Source organism: Heteronotia binoei, chromosome 4 (genome assembly GCF_032191835.1).
Source record: "Heteronotia binoei isolate CCM8104 ecotype False Entrance Well chromosome 4, APGP_CSIRO_Hbin_v1, whole genome shotgun sequence".
Lineage (NCBI taxonomy): Eukaryota > Metazoa > Chordata > Lepidosauria > Squamata > Gekkonidae > Heteronotia > Heteronotia binoei.
Window position 1 is genome coordinate 33,957,127 of NC_083226.1, and position 26,837 is coordinate 33,983,963.

General features: G+C 43.1%; 1 protein-coding gene across 2 annotated transcripts in view; it reads right to left on the reverse strand.

The window, feature by feature from the left end:
- Positions 1 to 26,837, reverse strand: part of ABCA1 (ATP binding cassette subfamily A member 1) — a 136,296-nt gene that overhangs the window by 43,251 nt on the left and 66,208 nt on the right. For both annotated transcript variants that reach the window (XM_060237098.1, XM_060237099.1), the window contains exons 8-17: positions 26,650 to 26,736; positions 12,873 to 13,113; positions 12,515 to 12,654; positions 10,940 to 11,056; positions 7,927 to 8,115; positions 6,612 to 6,817; positions 6,339 to 6,515; positions 5,180 to 5,402; positions 3,384 to 3,605; positions 2,070 to 2,274 (exon numbers count right to left, since the gene is read on the reverse strand). In XM_060237098.1, coding sequence (XP_060093081.1) covers positions 2,070 to 2,274; positions 3,384 to 3,605; positions 5,180 to 5,402; positions 6,339 to 6,515; positions 6,612 to 6,817; positions 7,927 to 8,115; positions 10,940 to 11,056; positions 12,515 to 12,654; positions 12,873 to 13,113; positions 26,650 to 26,736 — 1,807 coding nt within the window. The remainder of the gene's footprint in view (positions 1 to 2,069; positions 2,275 to 3,383; positions 3,606 to 5,179; positions 5,403 to 6,338; positions 6,516 to 6,611; positions 6,818 to 7,926; positions 8,116 to 10,939; positions 11,057 to 12,514; positions 12,655 to 12,872; positions 13,114 to 26,649; positions 26,737 to 26,837) is intronic.

Sequence of the window (26,837 nt, forward strand, 5' to 3'; positions counted from 1 at the left end):
TGAAAAAAATACAGCAGTTCTTGAAGAGGTTGGATTCCACCCCTCTAGTGTATTTTTATTCCTCCTCTGCCCTGCTTCCTCCAAGGAGTTCAGAGTAGTAAATATGGCTCTCCCATCCTCTATTTTACCCTCACAGCAATCCTAAGAGCAGGTTAGTCTGAGAGAAAATGACTGGTCTGAGTTCACCCAGCAAGCTCATGGCAGAAGAGGGATCTAAATCCAGGTCTTCCTCTCACTCAGCACTGTAGCCATAACACTGTACTGCCTCCTCTGAAAAGAGCAGGGGCTTTTCTGCTTTCTCATTTCCCTTGCTTGTAAGTTCCTGAGTCTTTGAGAGGAGGGGGCAGCTACTGTTCCACATGTGTACTGCTCTAGTGGTCACTTCAACGTTACATCACTTTACGTCCAGCATATCTCCCTGCAGATTTAAACTGCAGGTTTTTATGCCAGACATAACCTAACAAAATACTGAATCAGCCACTACAGCAAACAAAACATGTGCAGAATAGAAAGCATCTCTGAAGAACCAGGAACTTACAACAGAGCTAGCTCTGCCCACATTGTCCTGCCCAGGTTGCAAGTCTGCCAGCAGTTCTAGGCAGTCTTGTCTCCTAAACCCTCCAAAAAATTATCAGTGGCATGTGCTGACTGGGAGATTATACAGTTCTTTCACTTTGGGGATCAAACTTGGGTCTTAGTTTTCTTTATTTTATTTTATTTTAATCAATTTTCTTCTGCATCCTTGGAAAAGTTCTGTTTTGCAACCCCAGAACTCTATTAGTCTTAATTTGGACTGCCTTTATATAAATTTAAATGTAATTATTCTACCATAATGAGATTGTGGAATTTTATTCTGGCTTATTTCTGCTTCTGTTTTTTTTGCTTTTTTTTTTTTTAAATTAAAACAACACAAATCAACTTAGCAAAACACAGCATACTTTTGGGGCGGGGGGGGGGAGCAACTTATCCAGTTATATATCCTTCAGGGCAGTATTCCCAGTAGCATCAAATAACACAGCTGAAATAGCAATTCCAATAAATGTTTCTAATCAGCAAACCTAATGGATCATAATAGTATCATGTTCAAGTGCAAAAATTCTTTCCCAAGAATTGAGAAGTTTGCTTGCATAGTTTGGTTCTCCATTAACCACTTCATATAGTCTAGAAGCAAAATCTTTCTGCAACATAAAGCTTTCAAAGTCTTGGAATTACTGGAATGTATTATTATTATTATTATTAGCGCCAAACTGTTTTTTAAATGTTTTAATTGTTTTATTGTAAGATTTTAATTAGTTAATGTTTAACCTGTAAATGTTTTTACTGTTGTGAGCCGCCCTGAGCCTGCTTTGGCGGGGAGGGCGGGCTATAAATCCAATAAAAAATAAATGAATAAATTGGAGTGGGCTAGTGGAGCAGACCAGCCCAGGCAAAGAATGGCCCTCTATCAGTGATCTCCCCAAATCTGCTTCCCACTTCCTAAAAGTGGTCCTAAGAAACTGATGCAACCCAGCTTTAATCCAATGGGCACAGTGCTGCAATGAACTCTAATGTGCATAAACAAGCCATGGGTGTGTGGCTAATTCAAGCTCCATGGTTCTGAATTTGTTTACTTCATCGAAAACCAACTTTTCTCAACAATGGGGACCTATGGCGGCTTACAACATTCTTCTCTTTCAATTTATCCTCAACATTAAGAGCCGCATGAGGTAGGTTTTGATCAACTGCGTGTGACAGGCAAAATTCCATAGCAGAGAAGGGTTCTGAACCTGGGTCTCCCAAATCTCAGTCTGATGCATTAACCCCCACATGATGCTGATTCTGAATCTGCTGCTAGGTCTGCTGCTGTGACCACCATGAGGCTACGCCATCATAGGACCTCCCAGGTAAGCAACCACATGGCCATGATTGGTTCATAGACATAAGAACCTGCCAGTACTGCAAATATGAGTTTTTGTGCATGATATCTCCCAGGTTCACCCCAGAGAAGAAGTAGCAGCCCTGGCTGGCAGATGAATTCAGCTGGGGAGGCATGGAGTACTGGAGCCCAATGAAGACAGAAGAAGGCTCACCTGGGAAGACAGAATCAATGTACCAAGTCATAATCCCATACAGCAAAGTATCCAACAGCATCATGTAGAAAGAAGTGGTCAGGTTGAAGCTATCTTCTTGTATAGGGCTCTCAAAGATGTTCTCCCACTGGACTCCAACGCCCTGCTCTTCAAACAGGGAAATGTATTCACAGCCAAACCCAAAGGCTACAGGAGAAAGCAGGCTCTGGAGAAGAAAGATACCAATTTGCATCACTAGTACATTAATCAATTGTACAAATGGGTGGCAAAGAACTATGCCTGACCCATCATGGAACATACAGTTATCGTCTCATTTTTATACGATGCACCACAGACTTGTAGAGAGAGAAAGGTATACAGTAAACTGAGGACCCAACTACACATTATGTTTTTTCCCTGGGTCTGTCCCTAGGCAGGTCAAGAGCTCCTTGCCTCTCAAGCACACGTGGGACTGATTTGAATCAGGACCCTGGTGCATAGGGAGGGGGAGCTGTAGCCTTTCCACTGAAGGGAAGGCAACCACAGTTTAGTCCTTCCCCAGATATTTTCCCAAACTGAAATAGCCCCTGGGAATGCACTGTTTGCTGAGAAGGAGAAATATATATGCAGCCATCAGTAAATATCAACTTTCCCCAACAGAGGAAATAGTAGGGCCATGAAACAGCAAGGCAGGAGGAGGCCTTCCGCATTCCAGTCTGAAATGCGCCTGCGTGCACCTATGAAACACGGAACATCCAGTTCATTTCTGCCAACTCAACTGGGAGCCAATCCTGGGGAAAGTATAACAGGAATTAGCCTCTTAGTGGAAGATCCCACTCTTGCCTCATTACCTCTGTCTTTGAGCCACACCTTGTATCACAGATTGCCCCTATTGTGTGGCAAATTTCTCCTTACCAACTGGCAGGACTAACCCCAGAGAAGCTCATCTTATTTGCAGAGGCCTAGAGAATAAAGTTTAATTTTTTAAAATAAAAAACCTTTTGAGCTGATTACATCATTGAAGGGGTAGGTGCAGGTGTGGGAATGAAAGTTGTACTTGCCAGTAACTAATTTGTTAATGCACATGCATATGGTTCAAAAGGCTCCTTTCCCACAACAGGAGGGAGAATGGCATAAAACTGCAGCAAATTGTGAAAGAACAGAGCAGTGTTCAAGGCACCAGGCCTGTAAGTGTGGCGCATGGAAGGGTGGGTAAAGGTGTGTGTAGGCCACAACAAATCCTCCTTGAGGCCTCTTCTGGATTCGTGGTTGGCTTTTTTACACCCCAGGAGCTCCACCCAAACTAGTCTGAAACCAGAGTCCAGGTTTACTCACAGCAAATATTTTGAGAGAGAAGCCAACATAATCTTGCCAGGCGACACAGAGAACATAGGGCAAGTAGAGAGTGAAGTAGATGATGCCTCCACAAGCTGCTGCCATGTTGGCCCTTGAGAATAAGGTGCTGATGAGAAAGCACTGCAAAATGGTCACCACAGCAAAAATTGACAGGAAGACAAACACCACGCTGGGATCACTGTAAGGCAGCAGGTTCCCATTCTGGATAAAGAGAAGACCAGTGGTAGGAGCATGAAACACTATTCAGACATTATGGATTTTTCAAAGGAAATAAATGCACCTGAGAATATTTTAAATGAACTAAGAAGAGGGGAGCAAATCTTTATTTGCAAGCATAGCTACAAATGCACATGTTTGCCAGGGAGCCAGAAGGGTCTACAGCTCTCTGCCCAATATCTTGTCAGCATGAAACCTGTGTTTGTGCCATGGTGTAACACGTAAAGTCCTGACCTGGATTGCTCAGCTTGGTTCAATCTTGTCAGATCTTGGAAGCTAAGCAGGCTTGGACCTGAGGGACGGGAGTCCTCAAGGAAGTCCAGAGTCACTATGCAGAGGCAGGCAACAGCAAACCACCTCTATTTGTCCCTTGCCTAGAAGACCTTACGGGGATTGCCATAAATCTGCTGCAACTTGACAGCATCATCCACCATCAATGTACAAAATGTTCTGCTGCTTAGAATCTTTGAATCATGCCTACTGAGTTGAGTCCTTTGATCTCCATTGCTTTTTTAATGAAGCCAAGCTAGACAGAGGTTATATTTGTCAAATTCCTTTTATACCCTTTCTTCTAGAAGCAGGATTTTAGGCTCCGTGAATTTATGTTAGATTGAAGGGCAATGACTTGCCCAAGGCTGCCACTGGAGTCTCTTCACAGGACAGGGATTTGGGAGTGGGTTCCCCATGCCCAAACTGAGCACTGGATCAGGCTGCCTCTTTCATAATTTGACCTCATATTGCACCAATTTATCTAGTTTAATGTTGCTAATGTTTGTCTTCTCCTTAGAGATAAATAACTTCAAAGTGCACGGACCTGCACTAAATATCCATTGTATAAGTCAGGGATTCAAAGTAGTGGTTAGAACAGGAGTGGCCAAACTTGCTTAAGTAAGAGCCACATAGAATAAACATCAGTTGTTTGAGAGCCACGAGACATGAACATCTGATGGCTTCTGTAGAAGAAAGTGAGGGGGGGGGACAAATAGTACAAACAACTCTCAGTATTTTTACAGAGCTGAAGAAAGTTTGTGCCGTACCTCAGTATAATAGTTTTCAGCTCCCATCTGAAATGTGTGCGAAGGGAACGAAAGTACTGGTCTGCCTTCTCAGAGCTATGGTGCTGATGTGGCTAAAACCACCTAGGGAGACTATGACTGCCTGGAGATGTCAGCAATGGACTTGGTTCAAAGGGCATTTTTATAAAGGGAACCGGGGTTATAGTTTAAGCAAATTGCATATACTATATTGTTTTTTTATTGCACTGTTCTCTAATTGCATAATCCATTATTGACATTGTTTGTTATATGTTTGGTTCTTACTGCACTGAATTAATTATGCAATCCACCTCGCGTCTCAGCGAGAAAGATGGACTAATGAATTAATACTGGTCAATAAAGAGTTACATCCTTCATCAACATTGAAGTCAACAGGCTTTGAAGCCCTGAACTCTGCTTAGGATCACACCACACGCAGCTCACGGTTTAGTCATGTTAGCCACTACACTAAACCAACCATTGAGGGTCCCACATGACCACAATGAAACCTGGGGCCGAACTCACCTTGAGGATCAGAACCAGGAGCCCCGCGCTCAAGAGGAGGGGGATGAGACTGCTGATGAACCAGCTGAGCCAGAGGATGCCGTTGTCAAGGCCCATGATCCTCATGGTCTCTTTCAGCCGAGCTTCCTTCTCATACACAATCCCTTTGATGATCATCGCCACGGAGTAAATCCAAGCCAGGGTCATGAAGAGGGGCATCGATCGGCTCATGACGTGCAGGAATCTGACAGGGAACCAAGCCAGGAGGAAAGTGGGCAGGAGGCAAAGGACAGGCACTTGAGCTGGCAGTAGGTTTGGGGCAGACAAAAGGGGAACAATTCTTTGCATCCCAATCAAAGTTACTGGCCCTCCCTTCCAGTGCTCTGTGCTTTTAACAGAATTATTTTTAAAATTGCTCGTGTTTTAATTTTTTTAAATGTTTGCTGCCTTGTGGACCATGATTGGTTGGAAAGGAGGCATAGAAAGGTTTTAAATAAATAAAAATACTTTAATTCATCCAATTCGCCATCCAGAGCTGCCATCTGATATGGTTTTAAGATGACTTATACATGAATTTGCCTGTCACTGTTCATTCTCATGATAGCTGAAAGTCCTGAATACTCTTCAGAGCCTTGAATAGCTCTGAATACTCAAAGATGAAACAGAGGGCCAAACCCACCTTGAGGATCAGAATCTGGAATCCCGTGTTCAAGAGAAGGGGGATGAGACTGCTGATGAACCAAACAGTCAAGAGTAAGACTATCTCCATTTCAGAGGTGCCTAGCTGGCCAATATTGGAAGAGAATACACAAAATGTATCTCTACGCAGTGCCATTTTGGACCTAGAAGTACAAACTGTTCTTGTTACTTAAAACCCTTGCAGCAGCGGTGGTGACCATGTAGAAAGTCTCTGTGAGACAGTTCAAGCGAGATTCCTAGAATGGCTTCTGCATCTTCAGTGGTGCTATATTTGACAAAATGGCACCATTTAGAGAATGATTCCCATCTCTGCATCCCATTACAGAGATGGCACCACTCCCAAGACTGCCAAAGCAGACAGCTTAAGGCTCTGCCCAAATTGGCCTCCAAATTTGCTACTTTCAGAATACAGACCTATTTTGATCTAATCTGGTAGACCTGACCCTGTTGGGAAGACCCCCTGATTTACACAGAAACTTACATGTCATCCACATAACAGGGGTATGGCATCTGCTGGACATAGACACCGGTTTTCTTCTCGGTGCCTGTTAGAGCCCGGATGATTGCCTGCTCTACCACATCCTGTAGGTAAGCAAAGCCTCCCCAGACGTAGCGCATGTCTTCAAAGGGGTCAGCTCGAGGACCCGGGTCCCAGAACCTGCACCAAAGCACCACAGATTATTGTCTTTCAAAAACTCTAGCCCTACTCCTCTGTGTCTGTGAACTCAACAGAGACTCTCTGAGGAACACACACCCGTCCTTAATTTTGTTTGTCCTTTCCACGTTGTCTATGTCCATCCGTATCTTGTACTTGACATGATGAGGCAACTTTGTGCTCCCAGGAGCCATTTCAGGGAAGACTATGCCTGCCCAGAATCTCCTCTGGTCCAGCAGTTGCAGGGACTTGTTGATAAGACGCACTTCACTTGGCACAGGTTCCAGCTTGTCCAAATTGACACACTATGATGAAGGCAGAAAATTAATCAGAAGCTTTTCAGGCCTGTTTTTCTGGATTTTAGCGGCTGCTGCTTTTAAAATACCACTGGTTGCTGCTGCTGTTAGTTCAGTGAGTTTTGAATTTGTTTTAATTATTCTATATAAAGTTTACACTGATTCCTTTTATGTCGCAAGCTGCTTCAGGCAGAGTCTGAAGAATGTAAGACAGAATTTTTTTAAAAAATAAACAAGGATGTAAACCTGTCATGCTCCTCCCTCCCAAAACTGCTCTGAGTCATATTTTTTTCTAAACTGAAAAGCCTCAGGATTGAGATTTTCCTCATAGGGAAGGCAATTCAATACAGGCATCCTAAGGAGAGTTACTTCCTTCTAAATCCATTGAAGTCCACCTTTCTCAACACTTTTTTTGAGGTGCAGCTACCAGGACTGAACACAGACACACCATAGATAGTACTTCTTCACACATGGAATTCACTGCCTCAGGAGGAGGTGGCAGCTGCAAGCATAGACAGCTTCAAGAGGGGATTGGATAAACATATGGAGCAGATGTCCATCAGTGGCTATTAGTCACAGCATACTGTTGGAACTCTCTGTCTGGGGCAGTGATGCTCTGTATTCTTGGTGCTTGGTGGGGCAACAGTGGGAGGGCTTCTAGTGTCTTGGTCCCCCTGATGGAACCTGGGTTTTTTTGCCACTGTTTGACACAGAATGTTGGACTGGGTAGCCCACTGGTCTAATCCAATATGGCTTCTCTTATGTTCTTACAGATCTACACAAGAGCATTACCAGGCCTCAGATTCAGTGGGAGCTCACAGGAGCACAGCTGCTGAACCTTTCTGAGAGTTCCACCTCCTCCTTCTGAGAGTTCCACCTCCTTGTCCACTGAATAACAATCCCTGGATGAGCTCCACCACCTATTTTTCTACAAAACGACCCCTGGGCATTACAATCCTGGCCCTTTCCCTCTCCCAGTATAGACTTTGCCTTCTTCATGACATTTTCTAAACCACCTAGGAGAAAAATACAATTTTCCTGATTAATAAGGAAGGCCCAGTCATCAGCTTTGAGGGAAAGAATAAGCAAATATGTCCAAGTAGCAACAGGATACTTACTTCCATGAATCGAGAAATGGCCATAACAGCATGATCTGTCTCATTGAAAGCATCCCTCCAGGAGTAGGTTGAGCCATTCACGGGCGGAACATCCCCCGGGTATTTTGCCAAGAATACAGCAACATCCTCAACTGTCCATCCTGAACCCTCCAAGTACTGGTGCCAGAGGTCTCTGTTCTTTAGCAAAGTCTGATGTTAACAACGCAAGGGAAGAGAATTAAAGCTATTTTACCCTCTGAAGTTATTGTTTTCACTTAAGCCAGAAGCAATACAACTGCAATTCTGGGTGCATGTTCGCTTGGCTTTGATGATGGACCATTTTTATGTAAGTCCATTTATCACCCCACCAATTCTCCAGGCATTCTGTCTCTCGCCTTGGCACTTGGATTTTCTGCATTCTAGCCTGGGACACTCTTCAGTGGCCTTCTGATTCTGAAGCACCCCAAAGTCAACACTTGTGAAACATTCTACTTGAGCAAAGGACCCTTTCCACCCCATGAGCCTACCTTGTAAAAAAACTATCTACCCATTCAGAAACTATACAACTTTCACAGGATTGTACCACATCAGGATACAGTTTTGAAGTGTATAGGGGGGGGGATGCTCTGGCTGTGTAGAAATCTCCCCCAATTTTGAAAAACAGTAGATCATAAGGGATTTTAGTCTAACCCTTTCTAGCTATCAGAGGGGGGTTTAAAAGGGGAGGCAGCGCATTTGGATATGCAGTTTTGAACCTGCGTTCCAAAGTGGAATAGTCACAGAGAGGTAACCAACTACCTATCCAGGGACTCTACCATTAAAACGAGGGTGTAAATTGAAGGGTGTAATAAAAACTCGCGTGCTTATCCTGCACTGTCTGGTATTGATACTGACGTGTGCCTTTCTCATTTCTATTTTTGTTTCAGCAGGTGGCAGCCTTGAACAGCATCTCTGCTAAAACTGATCCCATTGCCAAAAGAAAAACAAACTGAGAAGCAGAGAGCCTCAGGAGAAGAAAGAAACTGTTTTGGTAACTGCTAGCTGCTAACATCTGCCAGTGTCTTCTGGAGGGTTCTTCACTAGAAGTGTGGGCCAAGAGACAACTAAGATGATTGAATATGAAGAGCTTCTAGTACAGGAATTTCTCCACAGACCACAAATCACAGCACAATAAAGCTCGAGACAAGCAAGCTAGAAACCAATTCTGCTTCTTATAACCAAACAAAAAAAGTGAGTGTGGTGCATAACAGTGCACAGGAGAGTTTGTAGATCAGCTTTAGGCATCATAGTTATCAAGGGTGGCTCCCCAAAGATAAAGTTAGTGGCCTGGATTCTATAGATACATTCTGCTAGCTTTTCTCCACTGCAGGGAGCCTCCTCTTGACACCAAGAGGCTCAAGATTGCAGTGGACAAGTAGAAATACATCTACAACTTGTACTGTCCCATTAAGAAAACAGTCAACTGCAATAAGTCTTAGTTTAAGGCCATTACTGGAATTCAATATCACAGTGTACCGGGGGGGGGGTGTTCTAAGCGCAAGGATGCTGACAACAGTGTCATTTCCTGACAGGCACATGGCCAAGCAGGTGATGCTCTTCTCACATGCACCAGTTCTACTGTCTCATGGCTTTCTGACTGGGCCTGAGCCCCTTCCCTGGCAATTAGTCTACATTCTACAAAACTCCTTGGATGTCTAACTGGATTTGAACACAGTACTCCTGATTTTTCAAGATGACTATCTTTAATGAGTAATGAACCATCATCCTGTATTGTAAGATGCAGAAAGGAAAGATGTGGTTTCTTTTTTCTTCTGCTGTCCAGAAGAACAGGATTTTATACCCCCCTTTTCTCTATTCGAAAGAGTCTCACAGCAGCTTATAATCGCCTTCCCTTCCCCTCCCCACAACAAGCACCTTGTGAGGCAGGTGGGGCTGAGAGAACTGTGACTGGTCCAAGGTCACCCAGCTAGCTTCATGTGGAGGAGGACTGGGGAATCAAACCAAGCACTAAGGGTAATTTTGCTATACATCAGTTACAGAAGTACAGTATAATGTGTGATAAAGATGCTCTTTCACATCTGACCTAACAAACAGGGTAAAGGAGCTGACATTTCCTGTCAGCACAAGTTCATATCACCAGCTTAGACAAAAACAATGGTAAGATTACTATTTGGTAAACCATAACCTGTACCCACCCAACACTTATCCAAACTGGGATGGGGACGGCATCCAAGAGGATGAGGACGGCATCCAAGGGGAGGGTGTGATTTCCCATCGAACAGCACATTCTACTTTGAAGCCAGGTCCAAGCACATGACCACATCAGCCTCCAAAGTGAAACACATCAACCAACACAACTGTCATTGGACTTAAAAGCTTCTGAGACAATACTGCAGTACTTAAAATGGACCTGATTTATTGTTCTTCCTCTTTGCAGTAGGTTATTAATTATATCACTCATTTCCACAATGCTGGGAAGGGGCAGAGAACCTTGTGCTGGGTTCCTGCCTCACAGTTAGTGAGGTAATCCTTAATCACACTCTCCTCTAGTCCAGAGCTCTGTGTCATGTGATTATGGCAGTGCTCAGCATAACAGCATGCACAGCTGCCCGTGCTTGAATATCCCCTTGCCTTCACACTCATCTGACCCATATCCTAACAGCTGTACATTCACAGCAGCCTACAGAGGGAGAGTGTGTGAGGGTGATTTATGCCCCAGCCAAGATTTGCTCCAGTTATGCAGAGCAAATCATCCTAACTGGCGTTTTGTGAAATCACTAAAGGAAATGCTGTCTAGAGAATGGCACCTTTCCCTCTCCATGCTAAGATGCCATCACGTTGAACAGGCATGAGGCCCTGTACAAGCAACTTTGTCACAAGAAATTAGCTGCTGCACAGACGTGCACACGTTGGCCTGAGGCTGAAGTGCTAATCACGAGGCTCAAACAAATAGGCTGAAGACAGGAATACAGCCTGCAGGACGGCTATCCAGTGTTATCTGAGGTAGGATGGAAACAAGTTATGGCATACTGACCCGGACCATGTCCATTTCTTGGCTTTTCTCCATGAAAGTTAGTATCTTTGGTCTTATCTCCTCCCACATCCCTCCAAGATCACGGAAGACACCTAGCTCCTGAAATGTCTTGTTTACCTGGCAGAATAGTGAAAGGGGCAAAGGTTATATCAAAACTGCAGAACAAACGGAAAATGGCGATTCCCAGATTTTTGTCATCCTGTCTCCCCTGGCCCTGGCTTTCTTCCTCAAAGTCCACAGATTAAATGAATTCCTGAGGTTGCAACACTAAAGGCTAGTTCCAGCATTTCTTTTTCTTTTCTTCTGCTCTGTTTGTTTTTGACCGTGTGGTTAGGCCAGCAAACATAGAACATGAGCTGGGGTCTCACAGAGGTTAACCAGAGTTGTGTAAGCAAGCAAAATGATTACATGTGGCATAGGAGCTACCAGAAGTACACCAGATAGCTATGGCATTCGGTCCAGTCACTGGCTAATGCCTCCTTAGGGGAGGAGATGGCTGTGTTCACCAAAAACCTTCCAGTTTCCCCATCACTCCAAAAGAAATTATGTTAATTTCTAGTCTGCTTCATTCTGCGAGTGAACTCAGAGCAGATTACAACACACTTAAATAATAACAATAAGCAATAAAAATTAGGAAAAAAATTAAAACAGTTAAAACAATAAAATTACACAGTTTCCGGTGGAGACAACTAATCAGACCATAGTGCGAACAGAGCTGGAACTGATGATATCTCAATAGTCCTGATAAATGTTGGAATACTGTGACAAGAGAGGCCAGACTCGATGTACTATGGGCATCCGCTGCCTCACTCAAAGGCCTGCTGGAACAGCTCCGTTTTACAGGCCCTACAAAAAGGTAGTAAATCAGTTAGGGCTCTAATTGCTAATGGAAGCGCATTCCCCTAGGCCAGAGCCAGCCCAGAGAAAGTCCTGACTCTAGTCAAAGACAGATGTCATTCGGGCCAAGAACAACCAGCAAATGGTGATTAGCGGAACAGAAAGCCCTTTTAAAAAAATACTGTTGTGATGTTCTGAGCCTCCCATTCTCAAACGGGTCCATCTAACTCAGTGATGTCTACTCCATACGGTAATGGGTCTCCCGGGACATAAACAATGGTCTTTCTAAGCCTTGTTACCCAAGAACTAACTGCAAATGCCAAGGACTGAACTTATTTGAACATATGAACATATGAACCTGCCTTATACTGAATCAGACCCTCGGTCCATCAAAGTCAGTATTGTCTACTCAGACTGGCAGTGGCTCTCCAGGGTCTCAAGCTGAGGTTTTTCACACCTATTTGCCTGGACCCTTTTTTTGGAGATGCCGGGGATTGAACCTGGGACCTTCTGCTTCCCAAGCAGATGCTCTACCACTGAGCCACCGTCCCATCCCTGTCCCAACTTGAGACTTTATACATGAAAGGCATGTGATCTAATACTGATTTATGCCCCCCCCCCGCCCCAAAGACATAAATGGAGTGTTTTAACTCCCTCCAGAGACAGAAAGCAAAATGCTTGCAAATGACCATTCCCCTCAATTGTAGTAAAAACTGAAACCACAGGCAGGAAACTTACCTCAGACATCACTGCCCTTGTTGCTGGCGTGTCAGGTGTGTATAAGACTTTTCCTATAAGCAATGGCTTCAGAGCTCTCCATATAATGCGGGAAAGTGGACTGGATTCCAAAGACTTCATGAGCTCATTGCAGTAGGGCGCTTTTAAAAAATAATAATAATAAAATCTGTGGGCAGTGCTCAAGAGGCAGTATCTGCCTACCCAACCCCACAAACTCCTTCCAGTAAGCACCTGTCCACCCACACTCCTTATTTTATGTAGCCGGCTGCAGCTTCGGAAACAGAAGAGAATCCTACTCTCACAAAGCACCCAAAGCCAAAACAAAAGACATGCCATTTTGTCAATGGAGGCAACTTACTTGTGGAGTTATCATAGAAATCCGCTACCTCTTCATCTGTGCTGTTGGTGCCAAAGATGGCTTTGTAATTGCTGTCTTCCAGCCAGTTGAGAGACTTAATTTGCAATCCACCTCCTTCCGGGTGACCACAAACAATCCGGGACACTGCCTGGTAAATTTCGGTAGAAGAACTGGTGCTGTTCACGTTGGTCAGGAACAATACTTCTTGCCTCATGTCACTCCAGCTTTTCATGCTTAAAAGCTGGAGTTCAAATGAAAAAGAGAGAAGAAAAACTTAATGAAGACCCAAATACACATTAAGAACATAAGAAGAGAGCCCTGCTGGATCAGAGCAGTTGCCTACAAAGTCCAGCCAACCAGTTACCTTGGAGGGCCAACACACAAGTCACAGAGGGTGGGCAAGGGCCTTCCCTTGATGCTGCCTCCCAGCACGAGTCTTCAGAGGTATAATGGCTCTGTATATGGAGGTTCCCTTCAGTCCTCAGGGCTATCCTCCATGAATCTGTCTTATCTCCCCACAAATATTTATTTATTGTAAAGAATTTGTATCCTGCTTTCCATTCCGGCATAGGCCACCAATGTTGCTCAAAATTTAAAACATACACAAAAAAATTACATTTTAAAATAATTAAGATCAACCCTCCTCCCAAAAGCATATAATTAAAACAATGTTTAAACCCCACCCCCCCAAAGTTTAAAATACATACACTACTACACGATCTTAGCCAAATGGTTGAGAAGTGGTAACATACAAAACATGAAATATTGGTTAGGAAAGAGGGATCACTGAGAGAATACCAAATGAAACAAAAAAAAGTCTTTACCGACTGGTGAATGGTGGCAACAGAAGGGCACAGGGAAATCTCTTCCACTGAAATTTACCAATTGTTTGCGGCCACCCAGAAGGAGATGTGTGAGCTGGAGGCTAAAAAACTGTGAGCTAGCTCACACTAACTCTGCTTAGAGGGAAACACTGATGGGGCATTGAATTTCATAGGGGCTACTAAAACAAAGTTAGAGTCCAGTGGCACCTTTAAGACCAACAATGTTCTATTCAACATGTGAACTTTCATGTGCAAGCACGCTTCATCAGACATTTCATTGTGCTCTTGCTTCAGACCAACATGGCTGCCGACCTTGATCTATCTTTATGTAAAGGGGCTATCAAGAAATGGATTCAGCCCAGCCCTTATACATCCATCTTTTCCTCTACATAGTGGTGCCCTGCTTTTATTTCTGTAGGCATCCCCCACAGGCTGGAAGTGTTATGGAACAAGCTATCAAGCTTGTTTATGGGAATCTTTCTATGATTTTGGTAAACATATATATCCCTCCTGCCCTAGATAAATCGGCCCTTTTACATCATTGGGAACGTTTGAATGTAATTGTGAGTGAATTGGAAACCAAATTTCCATCTTTTGAAATAATAATAGCAGGAGATTTTAATGCAAGAGTGAGCAATGATGATAAAATCTTTTTTAAGGCCCTTAACGTCAATCTAGATGATTCCTTACCACCTTTTTTTCCCTATAGGAGGCAATCTAAAACTATTCAAATTTGGCAGGCATTTGCTTTGCCAAATTTTGTATCCAACACAATAGGGTCTGGTTAAATGGTTTGGAAAGATTTTCTCATTCGGGGGATTTTACATTCATTTCTAGGAAAGGTTGCAGTATAATTGATTATATTACTGTCCCTTTCTCACTAGAATTTTACATAAAAGATTTCTGTATAGGTGATCTCATTATTAGTGATCACCTTCCACTTATCTTGACCCTTCATACACAGTCTTCCCCAGACTCTTCCCTTAATCCCTCTATACACTTGTTGGAGTCTACGTCCTTACCAAAAATCTGCTGGAATAGTCAGACTAAACAAGCAGCTCAGTTACTTTTAAATTCTCATTCCCTTTTGAATCTTAGAAGGGTTTTAACCACCGCAACGAATTCTTCAGTGCTAACGATAGCCTATGATTCTCTAGTATCTAACATTCTTAGTTCACTAAATGTTAAACCTAAAAATGTAAAAAAGGAAAGGAACATAAAATCTCTGCAGCCCTGGTTTGATGAAGAATGTAGAGCCGTTAAAACTCTGTTGCGTAACACCTACAGATGTTACCGTGACTCTGGGGCTTTGTCTTTACCATCAGAGTACTCTGATCTTAAAAATCAGCTGTCCCAGGTTATTATAAGCAAAAAGAATGATTATGCTAAACGTCAATGGGAGGAGCTATACCAGGCCATAATCTTAAAGAACTCTAAAAAATTCTGGTCTATTGTATCAGGTGCCCATAGAGTTGATGCCCCTTCTATGTCTGCCCATTTCCCCCAATGTCTGGTACCAATATTTCTTCTCTATGTTCTCCCAAAGTAAACTATACACTTCTAGACCTTTCGAACTTTCTCAGGTAGATCTTCCGGAGTGGCCCTCTGTGACTTCTGATGGAGTTAAAGATCTAATTTTGCAATTGAAATCAGGTAAAGCTGCAGGACCAAATGTTATTCCCTCTGAAATCCTAAAGTTAGATCCAGATTGGTGGGCTACTCTGCTCACATCTCTCTTTACTAGTACTGACAGAACAGGCATAATTCCTAAAGCCTAGCTTAATTCAATAGTGGTTCCAATTTATAAAAAAGGAGATCCCGCCATTCCAAACAATTACAGGCCGATTAGTCTCCTATCCACCATTGGTAAATTATATTCTAAGTATCTGCTGAGGAAACCTGAACAATGGATGACACGAGAAAAAATTCTTGGTCCGGAACAGCTGGGGTTTTGTAAAGGCAAAACTACTCTCGATCATTGTAATACTTTGTCCCATCTAATTTCCAAATACACTATTGGGAAAAAGATGAAATTGTATGTAGCCTTTTTAGACTTAAAGGGGGCATTTGATTCAATTGACAGAGACCTGTTGTGGGATAAACTGGAACAAACAAGTATTGATAAAAGACTTCTTATGCTCATTAAAAAATTATATACTTTCAACTTTTGTCAAGTCAAATGCTATTTATCAGGCAATCTTACGTCAAAAATCCCATTAAGAAAGGGGGTTAAACAAGGTTGTGTGTTGGCCCCCTTTTTGTTTAACCTCTTTCTTAATGATCTTGCTCCCTTTTTGTCAGATACTGACCATCATAGTCCAAAACTTGGTGCCAGACATGTTCCCTTACTGTTATATGCAGATGATACAGTCTTACTATCTTGTTCTAGAATTGGATTAAAGCGTCTGCTTGTTCGCTGTATCACCTTCCTTAACAACAATAAGCTCCTATTGAACTATGACAAATCTAAAATTGTTGTTTTTTCCAAATCTTGGAAACCAACTAAATGATCAATAGGCGGCAAAGAGATAGAACAAGTAAAATACTACAAATACCTAGGAATTCATTTTCAATATAACACACTTTGGACTAATCATCGTAACTGTATAATTAAGTCAGTCAATGTTAGCATTGCAGCTATCCAGCGCTTCTTTTACAGCAATCAGTTTATCCCAGCCGCGCTAAACATTTTTAAGGCTAAAGTGATATCGCAGCTTTTATATGGGGTCCCAGTGTGGATCACAGCCTTGGATAATAACATTGAAGGTGTTCAATCAAAATTCCTACGGAAAATTCTGTGATTCCCAAAGTGCATACCATCTGCAGTTTTGTGTTTAGAAACAGGGACGAATCTTGTGGAAACACAAGCATGGCTAATGTCACTTAAATACTGGCTATGGCTACATTTCCACTCTGACTCAGAGAGCCTTTTATATCAACTGCTCTCAGAATCTAATTTGTCAAATTGGCTAGTATTTATTGAGAGGAAAATTAAATCCATGGGCATTGATTTAGATTCACTTCTTATGCTATCCTTAAAAGATGCTTTTTTGAAACTTAAGCTCAGAATTCTACATATTGAAATGCAAACGTTATATAGCCTGGCCAACAAGTCTTGCTCCCTGCTGAATTTCGAACTTACTCTCTCAGTAGGGAAATTAGCGTCGTATTTCTCCTCTCTACAAGCTCCACAGCAACGGCGTGTGTTCTCGTTAATTAGATGTAATGCATTACCATCTGCAATCCTATTTGGTAGATTTAACAGGATTGAGTACTCTAATAGACACTGTCTTTGTAATTCCAAGTGTACTGAAACTATTTCCCATGTATTATTGAACTGTCCTCTTTATGATGATATTCGTTGTATATACCTGAAAGATATCTTAGCAGATATGTTGGCCTGTGCTGATTCAGGCAAAGTCCACAAACTTTTAAATGACACTTGCGCTGAGGTAACTTTAATGGTGGCTAGATTTCTCCAACAGGCCATGGAAATACGACAGAGAATGGTTCTGGAATGACCACATTTTATTTGTTTTAATTATTTAATTTGGCTAAACTCGACTCATATATATTTTACTTATTTTATGTATATTAGCTCCATATGTACTCTATAATCTAGGATTTTGATATTATTTACCGTATATACTCGAGTATAAGTCGACCCGAATATAAGCCGAGGCTTCTAATTTTACCCCAAAAATCTGGGAAAACTTATTGACTCGAGTATAAGCCGAGGGTGGGAAACGCAGCAGTTACTATTCCTGTGGCAGGTAAGGCCACAATGCTGCTTGCAATGAAAGATGAGGAGAATGGTGGTGCAGAACACAAATCAACAATACCAAGGCAGAAGTCATTTCTGGTCAGACTGAAAACACCAGTCCCAGCACGACCCCTCCCCCTTCACTGAGGAGAGCAGGGGGCGGCGGCTGCTGATGCTCCTCCTGCGGCTGCTCCACAACCACTCCGTTCATCCATCCATCCCACACTCTCTTCCTTCGCCCCCCACCGCCGCTCACCATCGCTGCGCTTGTTCTCCACATAGATCCCTATCTGGATCTTGCCGAAGTTGGCCGCTGCCATCGCGTCATAGAGGGGGGAAGGAAGGGAGGCGAGCTTGTGATCGGGGCACAGCCCGGTGAAGGGGGAAAAAAGGGGAGGGAGGTGGCAACAGCGGCAGCAACGGCAGTTTCTACGGGGAAGCGGGGAGGGGGAAAAGGAGGAGGAGAAAAAGGCGCCGGCCGGATACAACAGTCGCCGGGAGCTGCTGCGGCTGCGCACAACGTGGAGGCGTCACGGCAGGACCGGCTGAAGGGGTGGGAGGAACAGCAGCGGTGGGTCTCCCTTGGCGCCTGCTGAGGAGCAGTTTGAGTGTGAGGTGATTGGGGTTGAGGCCGCCGCCATCGCCTTTCCCCCGCCTCGCAGATGGAGCAGCTCTTGCCACCTCCCCAATTTGCCCTTCTCTCTGGCTAATCCCGCTGTTGTGCAGCGCTTCCTTGACGGTCTGTCTCTCCGGGCTTCACAGCCTCAGAGGATGCTGACAGAAGGTTATTATTAGCACGGCGTTAAAAGGGAGTGATCAGCCGAAGGTTGCCAAATGAGGGAGACGACAGGGAGAGTTGAACTCCAGCTTTAGCTGTCCTTGGAATTCCGGGGATGCGGGCGGAATAGTGACTCGAGTATAAGCCGAGGAGGGGTTTTTTCTGCCCAAAATTTGGGCAGAAAAACTAGGCTTATACTCGAGTATATAGGGTATATTGCTATTTTACTGCTAAATCTGTTTTATGCCAATAAAGGCTTGCTGTTTGCTGATGTAAGAAATAAGTGATGCTTTAAGAAGCATGACAAAAGTGGAAGGGAGGGGGAGGAGAGAGACAAAATTTCCTCCTATGCCCAGTTTTGAAAAATCAAGCATGTTCTTCTGTTCAGAGCCCCATCTTGTTTCTTGGTCACATGAGAAATGGACCTGCTGCTGGGAGCTGTTCTCTATGTGGAGAATGTCATTAAGGCATTTGGGAGGTGTTCCCAGTCCAGGAAGCAAATTATTCTCCTCAGGAAAATACTGAGCCTCCCTGGGCTTTTCCTGTTTTGTGAGGACAGCGCGACTTGCCTGCCCTTCCCGCTTTTGTTTGAGCAGGTTGCTTACATTCCATAGCATTCTTAGCTACACAGAATCCTTCTATTAGAGGAATGATGCAATTATTCTGAGCCAATCGAATTCCCTTCCCTCCATTAGAAAGATGGGGTGGAGTAGCCAAGGCAGGAAATTAATGAACGCAACACATTACCATGCCCTTGTTTCTACTCTTTCATTTTCTTGGAGCACGATTGTTAACACCATGAGAACTGCACTGTATAAACAGCTCTGCAAAAGCCAGCAGAGATACCCCAGTTTGGTTTCAACCAAGATCTGTAAACTCAAATTGGCATAATTTGTGTTCTGGTTGCACACAATGACATTTTCAGAAGCACAATAAGTATATCGGCAGATGAATGTCTGTTACACACAGGAAGGTGCTTTTTCGATGTGTAATAAACATTCTTCCACTCCCCAAAAACCTGAAAAAGAACCACCTCCCTAACCCCAAGATTCTACAACATGTGTGATGACAGAGAAGCAATCCATGAGCATGATAAAGTCACATAAATATCAGGACTGTCAGAAAAATGAAATGGATGAAATTAGATTCTGAAAGACAGCAGTACACACATGCAAGTCACAGCTCCCTATGTGTCAAATCTGTATATCATTCTTCCTGAAAGAGACTCATTTATCAAATTTAATCAGCACCACAGCTCTTTGGGGTGGTTTAGGATGAGAAAGCAGTCTTTTGCCCAAGTGCAAGGCCAGACCGGCCACTTAACTTACAAGGAAATTCTCTGGTTGGTCACTACCCTAGAGGGTTGCTGCTGGTGGCCAAGTCCCAGCAACTTTGCCAACACCTCACTTTATTCCTCAGTCCCTTCGTTGGTAATCAGCGTCCACTCACCAACTGCATTCTCCTGCACTGCTGCCATTTTGTGGGATGAGGCAAAGAGTGAGCCCATATGAACAGCACCACATGAGTTGCTCAGCTGAGCTTTCTCCAGGCCATTTTCATTTCCTGGTTTCATGACTGAGTGGAATGTGAATGAACAAAACTTTCAAAACTTCCTGATCCCTCACTAGCCATGAAACCTCACCGGCTTTCAGTTCCCTAAATATAAGTTCATTCCTCCTTTTAGAGGGCTGAAATCCCATAACTGAAATCATGCATTCAGGAGGGACAGAATGTTAACCAGAGTTGAGTCCTGTCCTTGAGACTGTGTGGATCCGTCACTTTTATTTAAATGAAGCAAGGGAAATAACCAACGTCTCTGGGGAGAACTGACACCACTAGAGTGATTGTACAAGAGCTGACAACAGCCCAAGAAATGAGCAAACCAAGCTCCTGTGACATGGAACACAGTGGAATTACTTCCAAATAACCATGCATACGATTTGCAGTGTTCATCAGATTTCTTTATTTTCTGTTTGACTTTAAAAAAAAAAGTATACTTAAAAAAACCCCAAAAGTTATAAAGTGCTAATATATTATGATAATTTTATATTGTGTGTCCCTTTTTACATATTTATCTATTAATTTAAGTATGTTTGTGCTGCTTTTGGGGAGGGACCTGTGACAATAGCAGGGTATCTGCTTTGTGGACAGAAGCTCTCAGGTTCAATCCTTGGCATCTCCAGTTAAAAGAACAAAGCAGCAGGTGATATGAAAGACCACTCGAGAGCTGCTGCCAGTCTGAGTAAGAAATAGCGTCCTTGATGAACCAATGGTCTGCTTCAGTATAAAGCAATTTCATGTGATAAAAACAAACTCCAAAGTAATCCCATATAAAACAAGGGCTTTTTTTGAGCAGGAATGCAGTTCCAGCTGGCTCGGCATTAGGGGGTGTGGCCTAAAAGCAAATGAGTTCCTGCTGGGCTTTTTCTACAAAAAAAAGCCCTGTATAAAACAGATGAAATCTGGATCGAGGTTTTCTCAGTGGTTACCCAAGTTTTGCAGAATGCTCTCCCCCCCACAAAAGACCTTGAGGTTAATTAGTGTTCCTTTCTCCTGGCCTTTAGATGATCCTGCAGGACCTATTTGTCCTGCAAAACCTTTGGCTAGCCAGAGCAGAGAACAGACTGTCTTTTCGAAAAAATGTTTGCTGCTCTTTTGAGATTTAGCTTGGTTTTAGAATATATACATCCCAGCTTTTGTTTTATCTTAACTTCACAATGCAACCAAGAACTACTACATTAAACAGATAATAACAGGTGAAAAGGTGCACACAGAGAGAAAAGCAACAGAATGATTCAAAATAAATCCCTGCAAGGCAAATTAAATTAACTGATGTAATTCAGCACCTTGAGCAGCTGCGGAAAGAAAGCGATCAAAATTACCAACCCATTTCTTAAAAAGTGTTTTCAAAATGCTAGGCTGATTCAATTAGCATGCAGCTAGTGATTCTAGAACCTAATCCTGTGGGGTAAGGCTCAATACGAGATGGACCTGTGTGTTTTCCAAGGAGTGCTGAGATACCTCAGTGGTGCCAGTCACCACAAAAAAAAAATTACAGCACGGTGCTAAAAGCCAGTCCAAGGATGTTTATATACTTATTCAAGACATTTATATGCTATCTTTCTATACACAAAAGATCCCTCCATGGACGCTAAAAACAGTATTTAACAATAAAACACCACTACTAAAGCTAGAAGAACTAGTGAGCAATAAAGAAGCAGAAATGGTGAAGAGAGAGACACCAGAAGAAAAAATCAACAGCTACTCTGTAAGAAAAATGTTTTCACTAAGCATCTGAAAGCAAGCAGTTGATGGAACCAATCAGGCCTCTGGCAGAGGAAGGGATAACTTTCCTGAGTCTGGGAGACACTATGAAGAAGGGCATACTTAATGGGAAAAGGAAAACAAAGGTCCCCTGTGCAAGCACCAGTCGTTTCCGACTCTGGGGTGACGTTGCTTTCACAGCGTTTTCACGGCAGACTGTTTACAGGGTGGTTTGCCATTGCCTTCCCCAGTCATCTACACTTTCCCCCCAGCAAGCTGGGTACTCATTTTACCGAACTCGGAAGGGTAGAAGGCTGAGTCAACCTTGAGCCGGCTACCTGAAAACCCAGCTTCCAACGGGGATCGAACTCAGGTCATGAGCAGAGCTTAGGACTGCAGTACTGCCGCTAAAATAGGGTGTGTGCTAAAAATCAAGACCTAAAGGGATAGATGCATACGGGAGGAGGCTACCCTTTAAGTATCCAGGTCCCAGGCATTTTAAGGCTACCTAAGAAATTGCCTTCAATCCAACTTGATTCAACTCTCTGTCAAAAAGAAAGAAGGAAAAAAGTCCTCACATCTTCATTTTCACTCTGGCACTGTCAAACTGATCTTCTTGCTCTACTTGCCCATGTTACTTCTCTACCTTTGAGTATGCCCTGAGCATGTTGTGATTTTTATAGATAGACAGTGCTCACTTAATTTGTATGGTCTAGCAATAAAGTACATAAATTCCAAGTGAGAATGCTTAAGACTGGAGGATAAGGATGGATGTGCGCTGTCCTGAAGGTTAGGATCAGGATCAACAAAAAAGAGCTCACGTCATAGTACCGTTTCTAGATAGCACCACTTCAGGGTGCAAATAAGGAGTCATTTCCTATTTGAATACAGCCCACCCCCCACCCCCCGCCAAAAAAAAAATCAGTGATGAGATGAGGCTAGAAGCTTCTAATTGATATATAGTTTTCTAAAGGGAATAAGTTTTGGGGGGTGGGGTTTGCTATCACCTGTAGTCTGAAGTAGCACAGCCCAGAAACAATTTTACCATAAGGTCTATGCAACATATGACTTACTAATAGTTACTCAAATTACTATTTAAAGGATGACTCTCCGCTAGTTGTGAGTGAGAAAACAAGAGTCATTGGAAAAGATGATAACAGTAGGAAAAGTTCAAGGCAACAGGAAAAGAAAAAGAACAACTTGTCAGAAAGGGTAATGTGCATGGTTCACTCAAAGACACACTGGTGTGACTCTAGAAGCAGTTTATTATTCTGTGAGCATGTTTTACAAGCTGAAACAGGACATTAGCAGATCTTTTCTGACCCAGCAGTGACTTAACAGGTGCTACAGTATGTATTTAAAATGTAATATAATAAGCAGGTCTGAAAACCAGCCTCCAGGCATTCAGAAGACTTGTGAGTGACTGTATCGGCTGCTGTCAGAACCAACAACTACACGTGCCAGTAGAGAAGCCTCTCAGCATCACTGCAAGTGACCATTTGATTACGCTCTTACTGGTGGTACCAACTTCTAATATGAATGACGGATTACTTTGTAAGGATGTGAAAGTTGGACTTTGAAGAAAGCTGACAGGAAGAAAGTTGATTCTATGAAATGTGATGTTGGAGGACAGTTTTATGGATACTGTGAACCACCCCAAAGAGAAATAAGGGGTTCTAGATCAAGTCAAACCTGAACTCTCTACAGAAGCTAAAATGACTAAACTGAGGCCATTGATCACATGAGAAAACAAAAGTCACTGGAAAAAATAACGGTAGGAAAAGTTCAAGGCAACAGGAAAGGAAGAAGACCCAAACCGATTTCGCACTCAGCTTACCCCGCTGTCACGTTCCTCTTCTCTGCACAGCATCCTTCAGATTTCCCACTATCTGCTCTGGAGTTGCAGCAAACATCGCTGTTTTCATGTGGCAAATGGAAACTGATTTTTAGCAGTTTCCATTTGCCGCGCAAAAACCGCGATGTTTTCTGCAGCTCTGGAGCAGATAGTGGATGCTGAACGGAGCAGAGAAACGTGACAGCGGGGTAAGCTGAGTGCAAAATCAGCCCCAATATAAGTTCAAGGAAGTCACAGTTCTCAGTTTACAAGACCTGACCAAGACTGTTAATGAAAGGGTGTTTGGAAGGTCATTAATTCATAGAGTCCCCATAAATTGCAAGTGAATTGATGATACTTAATCCACATGTAAAGGAGGCACTACAACTCCCCTTTGTTATTACTTTTTCATCTCTTCTGTCAGAAGAAGCCAGGTACTGTTTGAAATGAGAGCAAACAAATAAACAGCAGGGTGTTGTAATAAAGAAGGGGCACTCATAGATGTTTATAACTTATCAGTTCTGCTGCTACAGTCATTTAAGGCTTCCAAACACAGGAAGCCCAAGTCAATGGTTACTAGGTGAACTAAATCAGACAGACACACCAACAGCTAAAAATCCTGGCCTATTAAAAGCCTTTCAGGGTTATCTGGAGAATGATTTTCAGAGTAACTCTGACTTGTTAATGCCTCACAAGATATCATCCTAATACATGCCTTCTGTTCCTAGTTGCCGAGTGTTGACAGCTAAGTCTGTTTTGTATAGATTGGCTAGTTAAAGTTACCACCTGGCCTTGTTTTTGACCATTTCCAAGCGCCATGCTATGCCTTCAGCATCTAGAAACAACTTAAATTTTGCATACATTGAAATAGATTAGTACATGCATATCAGCACTGTCTGTCTGGAGATTTTACTGCTTTCACACATGGACACACACCCTAGATGGATGACAATCCTGCTAACCCAACTCCCACCTCACTTCTAGGGCAATCAAGTGGTAGAAATAAGCCTCCATTCCCCTGTGTCATGTGTCACAGAACATTTAGCGAGCCACATCATGAGAAACAATTCTGGGTCAAGCAGCGGTTTTCACACAAAAGTTCTGAACTTGAATAGGGCTGCAGGAAAGGTAGTGACTATTGCTTGGGAAAACTGCCAAAAAAAAAAAGTTATGTCCCTCAGCAAGGCAGCCACATCAGCAAAGAGAATGTTGTCACATGGTTTATTTTACTTTTTTTTTTTAACTTCAGACAAGAAAAAGAGAGGCTGAAGCATCATAAAGTTTCCATGCAATGTAACAGGAAACAGCTGTAACCAGCTCAAGGCAAAAAAAAAAGAAAGAAAGAATACAATTTGAACTTTCAGGACAGCCAGTTTCATCTGTTAACTGGCCACAGTTTTATTTTTATTACAACCCCTTCTGTTTATCCATTTCCATTTTTCAGCCAAGGAGACCACTGCAGGTTCTAGAATTCAATGGGGTACACGCTTCTACCTCCCCCGCCCGAGCCTCAGGAAACAGAGCTTCTTTCCCAGTGAACACAGGATCAGGGGTGGGGTATGTCTCATTGCCTTTTCTGCAGAAGTGGAATTCTTAACAACCTTGAGTGACTTCAGACAGCTCCACTGAGAGGTTACTGTAGTTCAGGGCCTGAAAGCTTCAGCACTGATGGGTAACAGACACAATAGGAGCAATTGAACCTGTTTCTCTTTATTTCATTCAAATGGCAACAATTAAAAAAGAGAAGGTTTTTTTAAAAAGCACTTCACATAAAAGATTTGCACAGATTGAGCTAAGAATGGAATGTACAGCGTAACTTCATTTATTTTAAAGGGCTTGAAAACAAGACACCCAAGCCGTTTCCACAGCAGCCCCTCTGCTGGGTTCTCTAGCTCAACCAATTTCAGTCACATCCACTCACAATTTTAGCTTCTGCATCTCAACAATCTGCCGAAAACTGGTGCTCCATACCTCACACTTCTTCCTAAAACCTGTATCTAATACTTGGAACATGAGCTGCAGCACTGAGTCTTATCCAGGGCTATTTTTGAGCAGGAACGCAGTTCCAGCTGGCTTGGCATCTTAGGTGTGGCCTAAGATGCAAATTTCGTTCCTGCTGGGTTTTTTCTACAAAAAAGCCCTGTGTGAGACAATGGTCATGTCAGGGGGTGTGACTTAAGTTACAAATAAGTTCCTGCTGGGCTTTTTCTACAAAAGCAGCCCTGGTCTTAACTGATACTTAATTCTCTTGCTCACAGTGAACTTCCAGTGTGCTTGCAGCATGGTACAGAGTACACCGGAACCTTCTACATGGCCAAGGTAGGAGGCTGGCTGAACTACATGGCCAAAGTGGGAGGGTGCCTGAACTAAATTTCCAGCATGGAGGAAAACGTCACTTGCCATTTTCTACAAGTCAGCAAGTGGAGATTCAGCTGGGCTGATTTACAGTGTCATCCGAAGCAGAGTTACAGCCTTCCAAAGCCCACAGACTTATTCATTTATTTAGAAGATTTATATGCCACCTGTCTGGAAACCTTCTCCAAGTGACTCTCAACTAAAATAACAAAGCCATCAACATGCAACTATTAAGAACAAAAGCCATTAAAATACAACCATTTTTTTAAAACAGGCCAGTAACATTAAAACAAGCCAATTCTGCTTAATAAGACGTGGGAAGCATCAGAGAGACTATAAATGCTGTCTTCTTACCCTCAAGACTCCTGGACAGATTTAGTGCTACAGTCTGCAAAGAACAGCCAGCTTTCCCGGCTATGCTCCACCAACTTATGTATACTCGGGGCACTGCATAACCCAACAAGAGTAGAATGGAGGTTTAGACTAGAATGGCCCCAGCCTCTCCCATCTGTGCATGTCTGGCAGGAATCTCTGTGAATCAGGACTGCCAATGCCCAGTTGGTGAAGGGGATCCCTCACCCTGAGCTCCTGTTGTCTACCACCTCTCCAAGTGGCAGCAAGGGGGGGGGGGAACTTGTGCTCCCAGCATTGTGAGCACAATTATGTCACTTCCAGGAAAAAGCCAGAAACAGTGGCAGTAGCTGTAGGAATTGCCAGAAACTCAGTGGTTCTACCACTATAGTAAAACCACAGGGTTTCTGATTCCTATAAGGTTTCTCCCTGAAGTGACATCATCATGCCCTCCATCATATTCCTACCCCCAACCTTTTCCATCAGTTCTGCTGTGAATAAACAACAGAAGTGCATCCATTCATGTTAACAGATCTGCTTGAAGGATCACTGTAACTGTTAAATGTGATTGAACTCCTGACCACAGGTGTAAAAGTGGTGCGGCCTACCTCTTTCAGGAGCCTTCCAAGGCTCCCCAACAAAGTCTCTGCAGCTTCTTTCAGATCCTGTAAAGTGGAGTTGGATGTGATCCCTTTCTGGAAAAGACAAAATGGGGATTTGGAACTAAATTACTGTAGCCATAAATGAAAAGAACAGGAAGCAATATAAATATTTGCTTTAAATTTATCCGGGAAAG